The 18587-nt window shown below is 43.8% G+C and overlaps 1 protein-coding gene across 1 annotated transcript in view; it reads left to right on the forward strand.

Annotated features, from left to right (window-relative positions):
* LOC126108400 (nuclear pore complex protein DDB_G0274915) overlaps nt 1–18587 on the forward strand; it is a 137181-nt gene that overhangs the window by 16410 nt on the left and 102184 nt on the right. The window contains exons 3-4 of the mRNA XM_049913610.1: nt 2118–2319; nt 12244–12380. Coding sequence (XP_049769567.1) covers nt 2118–2319; nt 12244–12380 — 339 coding nt within the window. The remainder of the gene's footprint in view (nt 1–2117; nt 2320–12243; nt 12381–18587) is intronic.

The raw sequence follows: 18587 nt of genomic DNA on the forward strand, positions 1-18587 counted from the left end.
TATCCAGAATTTCCTGTCGCTCCGTACTTTCCGTGTCTAAGTTGGTGTCTCCCACAGTCCCCCGCCCCCCGTATCCAGGAAAATGGGGCCCCGTAGGGCTCTGTATTGAGTGTATCACTATTTTTAGTGGCCATTAACAGTCTAGCAGCAGCTGTAGGGCCGTCCGTCTCACCCTCTCTGTATGCAGACGACTTCTGCATTTCGTACTGCTCCACCAGCATTGTTGTTGCCGAGCAGCACCTATAGGGAGCCATCCACAAGGCACGGTCGTGGGCGCTTACCCACTTTTTTCAGTTTTTGGCCACTAAGGCGTCGTGCACTTCTGTCGGTGTCTTACCGCTCGTGCGGAACCAGAACTGCACCTTTATGACGATCCACGTGGAAACGTACAGATTCTTAGGACTGGTTTACGATGCCCGATTGACTTGGCTACCTCTTCTTTGTCAGCTCGAGCGAAAGTGCTGGCAGCACCTCAATGCCCTCCGCCGGCTGAGCAGCACCGACTGGGGTGCAGATCGTTCTACTCTGCTGCAGCTCTGCAAAGCCCCTGTCCAATCTCACCTGGACTACGGGAGTCTGGTTTACGGTTCGGCAGCGCCCTCAGCGTCGCGTATATTGACCCGGTGCACCACTGTGGCGTTTGCCTAGTGTCGGGAGCTTTTAGGACGAGTCCGGTGGTCAGCGTCCTGGTGGAGGCCGCAGTCCCTCCGCTGCAGATCCGTCGTGCACAACTGCTCGCCAGCTACATTGCACACGTTCGTAGTTCTCCTGAGCGTCCGAATTACCGTCTCCTCGTTCCACCCACATGTCGGCGGCCCGTGTCGGGGCTAACGGTTGCAGTTTGCGTACGATCCCTTCTGTCTGAACTGGAGTCCTTCCCTTTACCACCTCCCGTCCAAGTCCGTCCGTACACCTCCTCAGTGTGCACCTGTGCCGCAGATTTGTCTGGACCTCTCGCACGACCCTAAGGACTCGGTTACTCCTGCCGCTCTCCGCTGTCAGTTCCTCTCGATTCTCGACATGTTCCAGCGCACTGAAGGCGTTTACGCCGACAGCTCGATGCCTGACGATCGTGTCGGCTTCACTTACACCCGCAGAGGCCATTTTGAACGGCATTCCTTGCCCGACGGCTGCAGTGTATTCACCGCAGAGCTGGTGGGCATCTCTCGTGCCCTTCAGTATATCTGTTCGTGCCCCGGGGAATTGTTTCTCGTGTGTACTGACTCCTCGAGTAGCCTACGAGCTATCGACCGGTGCTACCTTTGCCATCCTCGGGTAGCGTCGTGCAGGAGTCCGTCTCTACCCTGGGCCGGTCCTGTCGTTCACTGGCGTCTGTGTGGACTCCAGGATGCGTCGGCATAACAGTACACGCGACAAACTGCGTGTCATTGAGGAGACTATGAATGCGTGGAAGTCTTCCGTGCGAGCCTCTCGCAGGGAATCGGTTGTCCTCTGCCGGCTCCGCACTGACCACACTCGGGCGACCCGCCCGAGTATCGGTGCGGCGCCCGGTCGACAGTGGCCCGTATTCCGGTTCACCGTCCCACTTTGACTGCCCAGTGACAAAATCTCGGGTTACCGGGCTCGTTGCCACTAATTTTATCTGACGACGCCTTATCGGCTGATTTAGTTTTAAGTTTTATTCGTGAGGGTGGGTTTTATCATTTGATCTAAGTTCTGGTGCAGGTCCTTTGTCCCTCAGAGTCCTCCACCCTAGTGCTTCTAGGGTGGAGGTTTGAATGTATGGCAGAGTGACTGTTTTCTCCTTTTTTATTCTCTCAGCCAGCCAGACATGGTAATCTGCTTTGTTGTTTTACTCTCTTCATCCCATTTCTTGCATTTTTGTCCATTTACATGTTTGTTGCCCTTCATCATTCGTGTGATTTTTCCTTTCATTCCGTTTTGAGTTGTCAGTCACGTCTGTTCCATTCTCGCACTTGTGGCATTGTGTGGTTTTTTTTACGAGAGACTGATGACCTCGTAGTTTGGTTCCTTTCCCCCCTATTTAATCCGACTGACCGTCCTCCCCCCTCCCTCCCCCTCTCTTCCCCCTACTCCCACACACCTCTCCTGTCACATAGGATTGTGTCGCACACTCACTGGCGTCTCTGCTGCAGCACGAACGTGAAGCCAGTGCTGGTGGAGGGTCCGGCCCCGGCCCCCTTGACGCCGGCAGCCGGTAAGGCGCTCTCTGCGAGGGTGGCCGGGGTGTCTTCTCCGGGGTTGTCCGGCGTCGACAGGTCCGACCCCCACGACATATCTGCCAAGTCTGTCATCGAAGCTCTCAAGGAAATATCGCGCAAGAGGATTCGCTCCCAGGTGAGAATGTGGTCCTGCTGTAATCAGTTCATCTGTATAGTTGTGTGTGTGTGTGTGTGTGTGTGTGTGTGTGTGTGTGTGTGCGCAGAAACTCTACAAAACTACATATATCTCTCTTTTGTAGTTAAAAGTTCCGTAACTAGTAATTTTATTCCTTTGGTTTTTTTTTTAATATTTTCTCCTTAGCAGCCTGTTCATCTCAAGATTCTGTTTAGAGAACAGTATACCATTTGAAGATTAATTATTCACATTTTTAGAACAAGAATTTGTATTCAGTTCAAGTGGGAAATGACTATTGTTTGATTATGATACACTGAGTCAGGTGACAGCTATGAATAACACTTGTATTCGATATATTTAGTATTTTTAACTTCGACGGCAAATGCAATGACAGTGTCACGGTCACAAGAGAGAGCTATTTAATACTTTTGGAGCATAAACACTGAATTATCTAATACTATTTCTCCAGTAAATCTTTTCCATTGTACTTCACCAGTTGCACACTACATCGATTGACTGTACTGTGACTGTGCACAATACAATATCGGCACAGGAGGACTGTGTCTGCTGTAAAAGCTCACTAAACATTGACATTACTATAATGAGTACAATATTTTTACATATAAAGAGATGAGGATACTTTTTCTAGCACAGCATTTTCTGAATTGCACCGTACATACATGGCTTTGATGCTGATTACATCGTAACTTGGTACTTTTCCTGTAAGCTTCAGTTGCTGTTCATTTCCTGCACGGATTTCTCAAAAGACTCTGCTGTTACTCGTGTATGTTGCTGATATGCGACCATCATCATCCTTTCTAAAAGTTGTTTTTGCTGATGATGGGGCACTACTAGCTACATGTCACAATAAATTAAGAAAATGGAGGATGACGATTTATTAGCAATCGGTAACTATTTCTGTAAGTGCAGGCTCCAGGCCAGTTCAATTAAGATGGTGGTTTCATACTGTCACCCAAACAAAGATGGCAATTTGTAACCACGTCATATATCTCCAACACAAGTATGAAGACAACAAGCACTTCGTAAAGAATTTAGAAAAATTCATAACATATCATGTGTTTCCCTTCCATTCATTCTTTGATTTCATAAATATTAAATGGCTCTACTCTCGAAAATCACCATTTGTGGTAGCTAAAGGCTTAGAAAAGTCAACTTTTATATTGTGCTTTACTGTATGACCTCAGTAAATTCTGATGTATCTCTGAAAAACCAACTGGCTTTGACCTCGAGAGAAAACCCTGGCTAATTCTAAACTGAATTAGAACCAACTACAGCAAATATGCAGACTTATTTTGTAAACCAAACACATTTCCAAAGTGTTACTGTATAGAAGATAATCCACCATATAATGTATATATTATCACTAAGAGCCTACACAAGACAAATTAAAAACTTCAAGATGTAGTGGTTAATAAAAAAGGAAAAGAGAGAATAAAAGAAAAAGAAAAAAGGTTCAAAATGTGGGAAGAAATGGTGAATAAAAAAGGGGGTTTTAAAATCGTAAATGACCGTGAAAAAAGGAAAGAATGAAATGCAAATCGGACTTCGTATTACAGAAAAGCTATAGTTGGGGTGGTCCTTGTGGCGTTTTTGAGCAAAAGTTAAACCAATTTCCACTACAAAACTTACTGAAAAGAAACAGAGAATAACAAAATGTAACTGACAGGGGGAAGTGGCGTAGATGAGAGATCATCCTTTACCAGGTTAACTTGTCTTCTTTCGTGCGGCGTCCAGGTCTTCAAAAATCTCCTTGTCTGCTCCGAAATCTCGCAATTGTCCAGGAATCACTAATTTATACCAATTAAAATCATCTTGATACTGTATGCAATTTAATTTAATTTGTTACTTCTATACTCCGAATCTCTTAACAACTTCCACAATATGTCTACACATTAAAATCAGATCAAGACTAGCTAATAAGTTTTTTTAACATCTTCATCAGATCACGTGTGCCTTAAGCTTCGGCTATCAAGAGACAATTGAAAACGGATAGAAAACAAAAAAAGTTACAATTTTGATATTTTCTCTGCCGTCGAGCGCTCATACCGCTGCGACGGGATATTTTTATCTGAGGGAACGAATGTAGCGCGGCGAAATTCAAAGTCCCGCTACAAAGAGTGCAACTGATAGTCTGATTAACTATATTTGTAACCTTGATATTTATTTATGAATGCTACTCTTAGTTTACGTCCATTAATGTCATTTGTAATTATGCTGTATGATAAATAAGAAATAATTATTATAATACAGTGGAGCTCTTAATGTGGATCCCATCTTTTTGCAATGACTGACTGTCATCTAAAATGCACTGCAAAGCTCTGCATCCACAGAGAACTAAGACTATGTCCTACAGAAGTGACCGACAGAGCTCGACAGCTTTTTGTGACTAAATCACGACTGCAAGTGTAGCACCAGAAGTGTCCTAGGTGAGCGACGACCGTGGCGCTGCCTGCCCTCGGCTGCAACTTGTGGCATTCGAATTCAAGTGTGTTTGAATCTTAACACTGCAGCATGTGCAAAAGTGAGAGTGACATCTACGAAACTTCAAGCGAAGCGTTGGAGCAGAAGTGTCGGCTGCTATGAAGTACTTATCACCCGATTTTAAGAAAAGTATTATCTGAAGAGATTTGATTCTTGTGCATCTTACAGCTTAATATCTTTCCTCGGTGAAGGTCTGAATTTATTTTCATTGTTAGTCATAGTTACTGTGCTGCATGAAACTAAGTAAATGACTGCTTGAAGTTTTTAAGAGTTTGCAGGGGTGAAATCGCATTGCATAGACTTTCTGTATTAAATTAAAAAGGTGGTCAGCGTTGGCCGTAATATTGGGATAACTTGATACCAGTGTCTGAGTTTAATTTGTACAGCACCGAAGATGATCACTATGTGATCGAAAATCAATTCTGCTATCAATAAAACATCAATATTACGGCCATTGCTGACCTTCCTTTTAATTTAACATATATGGTCATTGTGCACACAGCACTCCATGGAGTAGCCAATCGACTTTCTGTATGTTTCAAACTTAGGGCATGCATTATTGCTTATGAAATGTAGCCAACATGTTAAAATTTTATTTAAAGTTGAGAGTGGAAAGATCTCTCCTTTTGTTCCCGAGATATTGGTTGTTATGTCCGTGCAAGGTTGCTTCATACGAATCCTGTCCTGCCCGTCGGGATTCAAGTGGTTGTAAAAGTCGTCATATTCCATAAACGGTTCAAGATCTCATAAGGTGGTTTTTTGGAAATGACAGCACACAAAAAGGACATACTTTGTCATACTCGTATGATTAACACTTGATATATTTTTCTCAAAGGTTTGAGTGGTGCAAAGACAAGACTTCCTATAAATTACACAATCAGTTTTTGTCCGAATTTTCATTGACAACCAAGAGTAAGAAATCTACAAATGGGATATTGACGTAACCACCAAGAGGTCTAGTTTTGCACAAAAATAATTAATTGCTTGAAAATAATCAAAACCCAGTCATTGGTTTGAAGAAAAATTGAAATATTTCACAAACAGCTACTGTTAGCTATTTAAATGATGTGTCAAAAATTCGTATGTTCAGTGTCTAGCTAGCTTGCTCATAAAAAGATGCACTGGTACGATATTTAACTGTCAAAAAGGCTTCCTTCAAATCGAGTACTGAAGCTAAGTACTAAATTTAGAAATTTCGAGAACATAAGATGCCAAGAAAGCAACTGAGTTGTCAGTAGGATCATGCTCTCTGAATAAAACTTGAAAATAAAAAATGAAAGAAATCGATCAAATATATGTGAAACGATTTGCCTAAATGAAATAAAATAGAACAGAGAAACATTTGATGTGCCTTTAAATTATGCTAGAAATTATATACAGAAAATTAGTTGCAGCAAATGTTTCTCTAATATGCTTTATATCTCACCTCCAGATAGATCAGTTCACAAAACACTTGACTTTCTTTTCATAAAATTTTGTATGCTTTACATGTGGAGACTATTCATATTAATTGAATCGCTTGGCCTTTACATAGATGGCCAATAAATTACATTCCCAGCATTCTAATACCAGTAAAATTTCGTGGTTGTTCATTGTGTTTTATTAGGAATTTAATGCATGTGATATTCAGGGATAGGTGTATACACACTTAAAGATCAAGTACTTTGGCAAGACCTTAAAAATATACTTTGAGATGCTGTGTAAACATTATAGATAAAACTTCATACAAGGAATTGGTGACAGGATTGCAGCTGAGTCAGTTAAAATATAAGAAGCAGCCAGGACCGAACTTGGGACCAAACGATCCCAATTAGTAGCAAAGACACTACTGTTACACCATGGACACCATCTAAGGAGCAGCACTCATTCTTCTGTATTTGCAGTAGTCGGTCGTTCTGGGCTTATCAGCTGTTGGAAATCATTTAGGAAACATTTACCATTAATTTATTCATGAGATAGTCTAATGTCTCCCTGTTCATCCACATATATTCTTCCCTTCGTAAATTTCATGCACAGCACTCCTTTACTGCCTTATTTCCCTTAAGGAAAGCTACTTTTCTTGCCTTACTCTCAACCCTACAGTATTCTATGGATTAGGAGCACTGTTCTATAGAAACAGCTGGTCGGCTGTAGTAGCCGTCTCGTAGTGGGAACTCGTCGCTCACATGCGGAGCACCCGAGCGTGTCGCCCAATGTCGCTGTTTCTCGCTGGAGTGTCACGTATTCAAATGTCGCTCACTGTCGGTCGTTTCTGACGGTTACGTAGGACGTGGCCCGAGATGCTGCTTTGTTGCAATGTAGTGAACTTCACACAAAACAGGACGCACAAAAAATTGTGTGTGTATATTTCAGTAAGTATGAAGTGAATGCATTGAAACACAGATTTATAAATGTTTAGTGGTGGAATAGATTTCAGTGCTACTGAATGTACGTACTCGGTGGCGGCAGAAGGAAACACGTGAAAGTTACGGAAATGTGGAAACATTCAGAGGCAGTGGCTCATTCTTCTGGCAGAGGGACTGAACGGGAATGAAAAGGGATGAAAGAAAAGGACTAGCAAGGTTTAGAAAATGGGGAGAGTTACGGAAAAGAAGCTATCGGCTCCTAAAGCTTGCAGATTTCCCAAATTTTTGTACGTGTCTTCTGCTGCCACTGCGTGGTGAGTAGATTTTTTATGCATCCAGTTATATTACATTTTAAAAGATTGATTATTTTTGTCGATATATTGTTGTTAATAATTGTAACAATGCAGTATGTGACCCTCTCAAAGGAAATATGCCATCATTATCAGAGGTGCATAACACTTGTTGGCTTTCACAACCTTTAGGAAACTACTTTTACATTTGAGTGTACACGCACAGTCGCCGATAGTCGACACTTTTTTTTTTCTCGTTACGTGGGTTGGGTTGCTTACAGACTGGTTTGGGTAGTCACAGTGTTGCACACTTCTTACTGAGTGGGTTCCAGTATCAGTGCACTCGTTCTCAGTGAGACAGTACTGTGTGGAACTTCCAATGCCGCCGCCCCCCCCCCCCCCTCTACTCTCTCTCTCTCTCTCTCTCTCTCTCTCTCTCTCTCCCTCTCCCTCTCCCCCCCCTTCCCCCTTCTGAAATTGAATGGAAGTGAACTTGGATGCAAGTGAGGAATGTTACAGGAACAGTAACATAAGAGTGGTGGTGGAAAAGAGAAATTCTGTTGCACTCGCAATACATGTCTTCTGACTGGAAGAATAGTTTTCAAAATGAGTAGTAGTTATTATCAGCAGGAATAGTTTAACCTGTGAATATAAGCTGACCCTGTATTTCTCAAATCATGAATTTAAAAAAAAAACCATATTATTATATGGTAAATATGGTAGTTAGTTCAAGCCTGAAACTTGGAGAGCTACTGAAAACCAACTCAAATAATTCATATATACCTACAAACTTGTTTCATGTACCAAATTCAGTTGTGTGGATTGCTGCGATTGAAAGAATTCATTTGGTGGAACCAGAAGATGGTAGGTAAGTAAATATCATCACTGAAGAATTTTAGGCTCCCACTATCAGCACTGAAGATAAAACTAGGGAGATATGAGTCCACACGGACGCTTACCGGCCATTGTTCTGCGACACTGGTACTCAAAAGTACCATCTGCCACACACCATTAGTTAGATTACACAGTATAGATGTAGGTTTAGAAGGCAACGTCCCCCATCCGTGAGAACGTACATCTTTGTATAATTTTTTGAACATTGTTTTGAAAGTTTGGTTTTTGGTGAATAACATTTTAAAAATACTTTTAACTTCTTAATTATTTAAGTTTTTTAGTTTGCTGTTGTATAAAAATGCCTATCGCTCATTATTCCTTTAATCTTAATTGCCGGTATGTGATGAAGGCAGGGCCCGAGACAACTTAATACAGGGTGTATACGACCCGGGACAACCAGGAGAAACCCGAGAATTTTTTCATCCGGGAGAAAACCGGGGAAAACCCGGGAATTTTTTAGGATTCCGGGAATTTTTCAATGTTTAGATTTCAGTTAAATTTTTGTAATTTTGACTGGTAAGAACTGATACTCTAACAAAGGATATTACTGTATCCCGCTACTGTGGAATAATACTTCAACAATAAAACATAAACGAGAGAAAAAAACGAAAAAATAAAAAAGCTAGCAGCCGCCTAAGTTCTGTTCTGGAAGTAACGCAGAAAACGCGTTGTACGAACACGTAATGACGCCTAACCAGAAAACAATCGCGGGATAACTAAACCTGTGATTCTGGCAGGGTTAGTGAAATTAATCTGCGAACAAATTTTGACTATGGTAGGAATAGCTGCAGAATTGGTGATGACAAGATTGTTTGTTAGAACACGGAAGGAGAAGAAATGGGGAAATCACACAAATTATTGAAGAATAAGACGATTCCAAGTTTATAGAAAAATTTCGTAATACTACTTTTCGATCTCATGTTTGAGAATCTGGTGCGTATGAATGAAATGTGAAACTATTTCCTAACATAAAGCTTTTTGCTTGTAGTAGGCCTAATAAGCATCTGATTTTATTGGCACTTCGTGAATTATATTATGTCTTGTTATAAAAATGGCCATTTGTGCCAAAACAGTCTCGTTTATTTGGTATGTCTTACAAAATTGCTCCAATATTAGGAAGGCCTCTTTTGTTTTGTCTAGCAGACACTGACAAAATAGACGTAATCAGATCAAGAAACCACACCAGTGTTAACAGCTTTTTCAGTATTAGATAACGACATTTTGATTTTTCATGTAGTGAATTGTTTGATGAGCTTTGATGAGGTAATAGATTCTTTCGCAGAAAGGAAGGCATGCCATGTAAAGCTGTAGCAAGATTAGAGAGAAAAAAATGCTAGAAGCTAAGGATTGAAGAAATGTGTACTTTCTTGCTTGTCTCATTTCTTTATTGGTTTTATGTATCCTATATTTAATTTTATGTCCCACAAAACATCAAGTTATTAGCTAATAGGCAATAAAGAGTGCAAATTTTCTGAAGAGTTCTTGTTCTCACGATTACAAATAATCCCAGCCTCTGTTAATTGCGAGATTTTTTTTTAAAGAGGGACAGGCTGTCAAACCGGGGGACTGGGAGCAGGAGAGGCACCACAGGACATTTCAACTTCCACTGTCGTGAATATAGTTTGATGGCATCCAGTACAAAATATACACGTTTCAATTCCACAAAGCAAACTACAGTGATGAGTGATAGAAGAATGCTTTATGAAGAGGCGTGGCACTGCACTTCAGCACACTTAAGACCAAATAACATGTCTTACATTTCCTCGAACACATATGTTTTATGTTTCAGACTTTTCAGAAAGATGTGCACTACAAGGTGAACATATTTTTGAAAATTCGGTTTTTTTAGTATTGACCAAGTTCGAAAATATTGTAGATCCGAGGCTGATGCGCAAAGCAGTCTGAGTTATAGTGGATAGTCTTCACGTGACACTTGTTTACATTTAGCGATTTTGCTGTTTACTCTCACGCCAAATGAAAACAAAACAGATATTTGTGGCCAGGAGCTATCGAGTGAATTAAAATACATTCACATAATTATGGAAGGCTAAAATATATCATTAGTTTCAGATTTTATTTTATTTCCACCTTTCTGACTGTCAAGCATTAATCGCCTTGCAGAACAATGAAGTTATTTTTGTCTGTTTGCTAAAGAAATTTGATTTTTATTAACCTTTTCTGCAGAGGCAGTCAATGTATTTGAAACGATATGTTTAATTCCACAGTTCTGGCTAGTTTCAACTGTTCGCTGCATTTCAAGTGCACGTTTTCATCTTCTAGCACGTATGGCGTTATGCCATAATAAAGAACCAAACATGGTATAATACAGTACTGGTGCTCCAAGAAAATTTACATCCCGAAAACCACACTGAAATGCTTAATATCAGGTCGAGGTCTACTTGATTGAGAATCTGGACGTACGAATGTGCACTTTTAAGTATGCACTTTAAATGTGCACATTTTAGTTACGGTTCACGAAATTCCAATGCTCTTGGAGTATCCTCTGATGTCTTGTTTCTTTTATGACATAATGTATGATCTGTCAATGTTTTATACGTACGTACGTACGTACGTACGGTTGTCCTGTGTCATGGTAGCTGCGGAAGCGCGGTGACGCCTGTTATCTGCGCTCTCTGGCAACTGCTGAAATGAAGCTATTTCTAACAGGCCACGGGAAAATATTGCGAATGGTGGTTTGAAAAGCGTTACTTTCAAAATAAATATCATTTTACGTAAGTTGAACTATAAATCGCAGAGCGTTTGACTCTCATTTAAAAATCAGCTCTTTGGTGATGAGCCATTTAGAAGAATTTCGAAACCTGAATATCAGACATTTGTCAATATTAAAAATTTTACTGACTAATTTGTGTGATTCTGAAAGTGTAACACGCGCAAAAAAGATCAACATTATATTCGAAATCATAGATTCTCTTGCAGCTTATTAATCTTAGAGACCAATATTATATGTGAAAGCTTTGGTTAGCTTTGGTTTTCTTGTAGCAACCATATGTATATTAATTTAAACTATTAACTTTCCCTGTTTGTGTGTTCGTGCTACGTAACAGGGATGTTGCTGTTGGCTGACTACATCACGTGTCCAATACTCTGAATATCCGCTGTCATCGGCTGCCGAGATCACAGGACGTGAGCTATGACTGGCTTACAGAAACGCGTCGCAATCTCGATTTCAATGATTCGGAAAGTAGCATGCGGTGTTTGGTGGAATTCCAATACGTAATATGAAAATACACAACATACATTTTGCTGCACATAAAAGATATTTCCAAAACGTGTCTTTTTCTCTGAGTTTCGTTTTCTAAAGTGCCGGGAAATTCTATGCCCGTGTATAAAACCTTAACCATTCAAATTATTGATAAGGGAAAATATACTGTCACTTAAGACGGAAAAAGCCTGTTTTCATCCGGGAGAAAGTTTATTTTTAACCGGGAATTCCGGGAACTTTTCTTCCTTGTCCACGTATACATCCTGTAATAAATAAAGAAATTTATTAAGTAATCTAGATGGTTGTATTCGCAAAATATTAACAATGTTCATGGACGCATGGAGGAAATTTATTTACTTCATAAATATATTATGTATAGAGTGCGTAAAAAATTATATATTCTTTATGTTTCGTTTTATTTTGAAAACATTGTAGTATCTTTTGAAGCAGCTGACTGTTCTAAAGTTTTGAGGCAGTTTATAGGTTCTTATGTTTATTTTGATCAGTAAATACTGATGTAAATCTGTAAGAGTCACAAACTTGACGTAGATTTGGTTTCAAAGTATCTGAACACTTTTCACAGGTACTCACAGGTGATCGTGCAGCTCAAATAATTATAATTACAGGAGTGTGTACACCGTTTTTAACCAATGCATTATTAAATTTTCAGTGTCTGACACCGAACGAAGTTCCAGACGACGAGTCGGCCAAACGCCAGCGTAGAAATGTGTCCTCGGACTCTGGTCGTGCAGACGATTCCGAGGTTGCGGAGAGCTCTGCCGGCCTTCTCTCCCCTTCGACATACCAGTGAGTACACAAGTGTGGAAGTCTCGGTTTCCCATTGTGTCACAATCTTTCTCTTTTACAGTCTTTGCTTTTATTCTGACTAAACGTATGGTATCAGTCTGTCATGCTAATTTTGTGATGTCAAACTTTTTAACCGTCTGAAAGTAACCAGCATTACATATAATTTAACGAGTAGAAGTGACAACTCGTGGCACAATTGAGGCATGTGTAAACAAGACTGAGAATGTTACTAGCTTTCAGAAGAATTTTTCTGTAGACCTATAGAGTCCCCAAACATCTTACGTAGCCATATTCACCCAGCTGAGTACAATATAATATGTTTTTGAGGATATAATGGCAAATGATAACAGAGCACAGAGGACTTCATATGTCAGGGTTGCAATGTCATTTCAGGAACAGACAGATTTTCGGTGAGCTATTATACAATTACAACCATTCTTCTACCCATTCTCCCATTTACTAATTTGTAGATTGACAGGAATACAAAAAGCATTTCCCACTTTCCATCTCTCGCTCATAATTTGCATACATTTAACTCGAAATTATAAGCGAGCATTAATATCTAACTCGATGCTGCCACGTGGTCTCTGACAAATGTGTTTAATAAATGCTCAATTGACTGTAGGACAAATCTGTACGAGGTGTTTCCTTTCGAAGAGATAATCACAGCGTCACGTACGATATACGCTCGTCATTTTTCGTGGCGTCAAAACTTGGGAACAGTTGATGAAATTGGACTTGATAGAATCCAGTGCTGAGGCTGTTCAGAAACTTCACTTAAAGGATTTCTTCCCATACTTAAAGTGGAAAAAGCCTCCAGAACAATCTCTACTGACACTGACTCCATAAGGGGTACTCAAATGAATATCAAATACCTGGCACAACGCATCACGGAATGGTTCCATTCGAAAGTAATCGGCACACTCCGTAAGTCAGTTATACCACTGGGGACGTGACAATCGGTTCTTGTTTTGTAGAATGCAGTTGGCTGCTGGCAGATCCACCACGACACCCACTCTTGCAATTCCTTGTCCGACTGAAACAGACATCCACACATATTTCTTCAGGTTGCCAAAGAAGTGAAAATCATTGGGTGAAATATCTGGACTCTAAGAAGGATGTCGCAGTGTTTCCCAACCGAATCACTGAAGTGCAGCTTTCAAATGATCGGTAGTGCGGAGACGGACATTATCGTGCGACGGGGTGATTTTGTGCGACACCGTTCCTACGGCATGTCGCAGTGTCTGCAAAGTGTCTTCACAGTGCTGTGCATTGACTGCGGTTCCACACTCGAGGAACACAAGTGGAGATGCCCAGCATTCAAAGGAGTAGGTCGTCGTGACCCTTCCGGGACCTCTTTGAACAGTTTTGTATTTCTTTGGGAGGGGAGATGTGCGATGTTCCACTGTCGGCTTTGCTGTTTGTCCTCGGGCTGTCTGAATGCTGTAGGGTGGAGTCATCCTGTCGCACGATAATGCCTGCCCCCGCCCTGTCAATCAGACGAAGACTACGCTCCGGCAATTTGTTGGAAAACACTGCAACATCCTCTGTACAATCTGGATTTTTTACTATGTGATATCTGTATCTTTGGCAACCTGAAGAAAGACGTGTGGACGTCTGTTTGTCAGACAGAGAAGTGCAAGAGTGGGTGCGACTGTGGATCTGTCAGTGGCTGACCATGTTCTATGAAACAGGAATGGCTTGTCCCATCAAGCGGGATGTGGTAGTACACGATATTAGCATGGTGTGTGTGTGGGGGGGGGGCAATATTTTTTTTACCCCCCTCCCCCCTCCCCCCCCACCCCAGTGTGTTCATTTTTCCTTCACTGGACTGCCATTTTTTCCCAGAAGTGATGCCAAGTTACCAGTATTACATCTATACTTCTTGTAACTTACAAGGAGACAACCTGGCAATTGGAGTTCAGTAATTTTTTGTGTTTATGATGAGTGAAATTCAGAACACAGGTATCTGTTTTCCAAACAGATTGATGCAAGTATCAAAAACGGTAGAGAAAATTCACTTTTAAGATGTCCAAGGAACTTAATTTGACCAAAATTAGGCAATTTTCATGCCGGGCCATGTGTCTGACTCAGTAGCACTGGTAAATGGTGTTGTGACAGTGCCGCTACGTCAGTACGCAAACATGGCGATAGAGGCGCTCCGCAGCTCGGCTGAGCGCGGGAGCGCCACCTGGCTATGAACGGCGCCGGCCGCATGTCACGGCACGGCAGTTGAGTGACAGCTACGGAGTTGGTAGCATGAAACCCACTATTGTTTCTACGTTTGTGTATCCACGCAGTTTATTAGTACATTAAAGGTCATAACACTTTTTGGCGACGAGGTCGGATATTTTTTTTCCAGCGATGGAGTATTGCGCGTTCGTGTCTGGGCAGACATGGAACAGCTTATGCAAGCGCTCATTGAACAACAAACACAGCTGACGGCTGCTATTCAGGCGTTGTCGACGTCGCTTACTCATCGTCTGTCGTCCTCTTCTCCGCCTCCGTTCCCTCCTTACGACGAGGCCGCTGAGGACTGGGAGGATTATGAGAAGCGTTTGCGGCAACACTTCTTGGCTTTCGGCGTTGTCGACGCCCCGATGTGTAAGTCGTTATTTCTATCTTGGATTTCCCCACGGATCTATCAGCTGCTATCTCAGTTAGCCCCTCTGCGGGAACCTGCCTCTCTGTCCTTCCAAGAAATGTGTGACTTATTGTCTAACTATTACCGAAAAAACACCCACGTCGTTGCCGCCCGCGTGGCGTTCTATCGGTGTCGTAAACAGCCCCATCAATCTTACCGGGCTTGGGCGGCGGAACTACACGGTCTGAGTAGGAAATGTCAGTTTGTCACGGACACTCATCATGAGTCTTATGCTGATTCAATGGTTAGGGATGCTATTCTACGGCTTGCTCCTGATAAAGAAGTTCGGCAACGTGCCCTACAACTGCCAAACCCGTCGTTGTCGGAAGTTCTCAGCATCGCTCAATCCTTTGAAGTGTCTCACGCTGCTGGCGCGCAAATAGACGCGTGGTGTGATGTGGGCGCTGTACAGTCAACTTTCGACACGGACAATTTGCCTGTTTCCCAGGAGGACGATGATGTGGCGGCGGTTCACTCGCGTAAACAACGTCGCGTGGGGCTGCAACGCTCGCAGCGAAAACAGCAACCACAGAAACAGGTTCGTTCCGCCCTTCCTTCTTGTCCACGTTGTTTCGTACAGCATGACAGGGCCGCGTGTGTCAGTCCCCTCACGTTCCTGTCGCCGATGACGAGGCATCGGACATGGATGTTAACTGTGTGCTTTCTCAAACAAATAAGTTGTTTGTTACTGTTCGTGTTCTGGATAAAGACATTCGCATGCAAGTGGGCACTGGCTCTGCAGTAACTCTCATTAATTCTTGCACGTATTTGGAGTTGGGCTCCCCTCCCTTGTCTCCAGTTACGCGAAATCTGAGAACTTATAATAAACAGAAAATTCCTATCGTTGGCCAGTTTGATGCTTCCACTGCTTACAAGTCTGTTGTTCGGCCCCTCACGTTTTATGTGGTGGATCATGCGGGCACTGAAAATCTGTTCGGTTATGATGCTTTCCAGTTGTTTGGGTTCTCCATTGATGATGATGTGCACCTCATATCTGAGGATATTCCGTATCAACAGCTGGATGGGTTGTGTTCTGAATTCTCGTCCATGTTCTCTGCTGGTCTGGGTCGTGCCAAGGATTTTGAAGCCCACATTACTCTTAAACCTACAGCTCGCCCTAAGTTTTTCCGGGCTTGCCCTATTCCGATGGCGCTGCGTGCACCTGTCAAGGCTGAGATAGACAGGTTGACAGCTTCAGGGATTCTCCTTCCTGTTACCTCCAGCGAATGGGCATCGCCAATCGTGGTGGTTTCTAAACCCAACGGGAGTCTGCGATTGTGTGGCGATTTTAAAGCCACTGTCAACGCTCAGAGCCTCATTGACACTTATCCTCTTCCCTGTCCTGAGGAGTTGTTTACCAAGCTCGCTGGGGGCCAGTTCTTTTCCAAACTTGACTTATCGGAGGCGTACCATCAGTTGCCGTTGGATGCGTCTTCCAAGGAATTTCTCGTCATCAACACTCCTTGTGGGTTGTATCAGTACCAGCGGTTACCATTTGGTGTCGCTAGCGCGCCGGCCATTTTTCAGCGGTTTTTGGAACAGCTCACGGCTTCCGTTCCTGGCTGCATCAACTACCTGGATGACATTGTTGTCACGGGGGCCTCCACTGAGGAGCACCTTCGCAATTTGCGTTCATTATTTCGGGTTCTGCATTCGGCTGGGTTGAAGTGCAATCTGGACAAGTCACAGTTCTTCCAACCCTCCATTGTGTATCTTGGTTTCCACCTGTCCCGTGAAGGTATACGTCCTCTACGTCAGCACGTTGCGGCCATCACCGCTCTCCCCCGGCCGTCTACGGTCAAAGAACTTCAGGCGTTTCTAGGCAAGATTGCTTATTATCACAAAATCATTCCATCCGCGGCGGCGGTGGCTCATCCTCTGCATCAGCTGTTACGCAAAAACGTTCCTTTCTGTTGGTCCGACGAGTGTGAGCAGGCTTTTGTTCGCCTGAAGGCTCATTTGCAGTCGGCGCCTTGTCTTGCCACCTTCCGTCCGGGTCAGCACTTGGTTCTGGCGACTGACGCGTCACAGTATGGCCTAGGGGCTGTTCTCGCCCATCGGTATGAGGATGGGTCGGAACGACCCATCGCCTATGCTTCAAAGACCCTCATCGATGCCCAACGGCGTTACTCTCAAATCGAAAAGGAGGCGCTCGCTATCATTTATGCGTTAAAAAAGTTCAGCGTTTTTTTTGTATGGTTCTAAGTTTCACCTCATCACCGACCACAAGCCGCTGGTCTCTCTGTTCAGCCCTTCGGCGTCGCTTCCGGATAAGGCGGCTCACCGCCTGCAACGTTGGGCCTTATACTTGTCTCGTTTTCACTATGAGATTCACTATCGCCCCACGGCCCAGCACGCCAACGCTGACGCGTTGTCGCGTTTGCCGATGGGCCCTGACCCGGTTTTCGATCACGATGAGCTGCTCTGTTTCCACATTGATGAGGAAGAACGTCGTGCGGTTGAGGGTTTTCCGCTTACAGGTTCGCAGGTCGCGTCGGCTACTGCGCGGGACCCGGTCCTGCGTCGGGTGATCGGTTTTGTTCAACAGGGTTGGCCGGACAGGACCAAGGGCCGCGCATCGGATCCCCTTCGCAACTACCATGCCTTGCGCCTTCGTCTGTCTGTTCGTGAGGGTGTTGTTCTTTTGGCCACGGATGGCGCATCTCCACGGGTCGTGGTGCCAGCTTCTCTTCGCAAAGATGTTCTCAAACTATTGCATGAGGGCCATTGGGGGATCTCTCGGACTAAGTCCCTGGCCCGCCAGCATGTTTATTGGCCCGGTATCGATTCGGACATCTCCCATATGGTCGCTGCGTGTGGTCAGTGTGCTCAACAACTGGCTGCACCCCGTGCAATACCCTCTCCGTGGCCTGATCCGGCGCAGCCATGGGAACGGGTGCACGCTGACTTTGCCGGCCCCTTCCTCGGCGCTTATTGGCTCCTGTTGATTGACGCCTTCTCGAAGTTTCCGTTTGTGGTTTGATGTCCGTCGCCCACCACTGCGGCGACGACGCTGGCTTTGTCCAAAATTTTTGCGCTAGAAGGTCTTCCCTCCACGATCGTCACGGACAACGGCCCTCAGTTCTCTTCGCAGGCCTTCCGTGATTTTTGTACTGGACAAGGGATTCATCATGTTACAGCACCGCCTTTCCATCCCCAATCGAATGGGGAGGTCGAGCGCCTTGTCCGCACTTTCAAAAGCCAGATGAAAAAATTCCTTACTGATTTTTCTACCGATGACGCTCTGTTGCAATTTCTGAGTTCTTATCGCTTCACGCCTCTGGGTGATCGCAGCCCCGCTGAACTCTTGCATGGCCGCCAACCGCGCACTCTACTGCACCTGCTTCACCCTGTCAGGCCTAGTCCTGTGTCCCCTAGTGCGGGAAAATACTCGGTAGGCGCCGACGTGTGGGCACGAGGGTATGGATCTCGCCCTAAATGGATTCCAGGGGTGGTCAAGGCTCTTCGCGGCCGCCGGCTTTGTGAAATACGTACGGAGGACGGCACGGTTGTTCGTCATTACGACCAGATGCGCCCACGAGTGGTGGCCACGCCGGTGCCAC

This window comes from Schistocerca cancellata, chromosome 11 (genome assembly GCF_023864275.1).
Source record: "Schistocerca cancellata isolate TAMUIC-IGC-003103 chromosome 11, iqSchCanc2.1, whole genome shotgun sequence".
NCBI classification, from domain to species: Eukaryota; Metazoa; Arthropoda; class Insecta; order Orthoptera; family Acrididae; genus Schistocerca; species Schistocerca cancellata.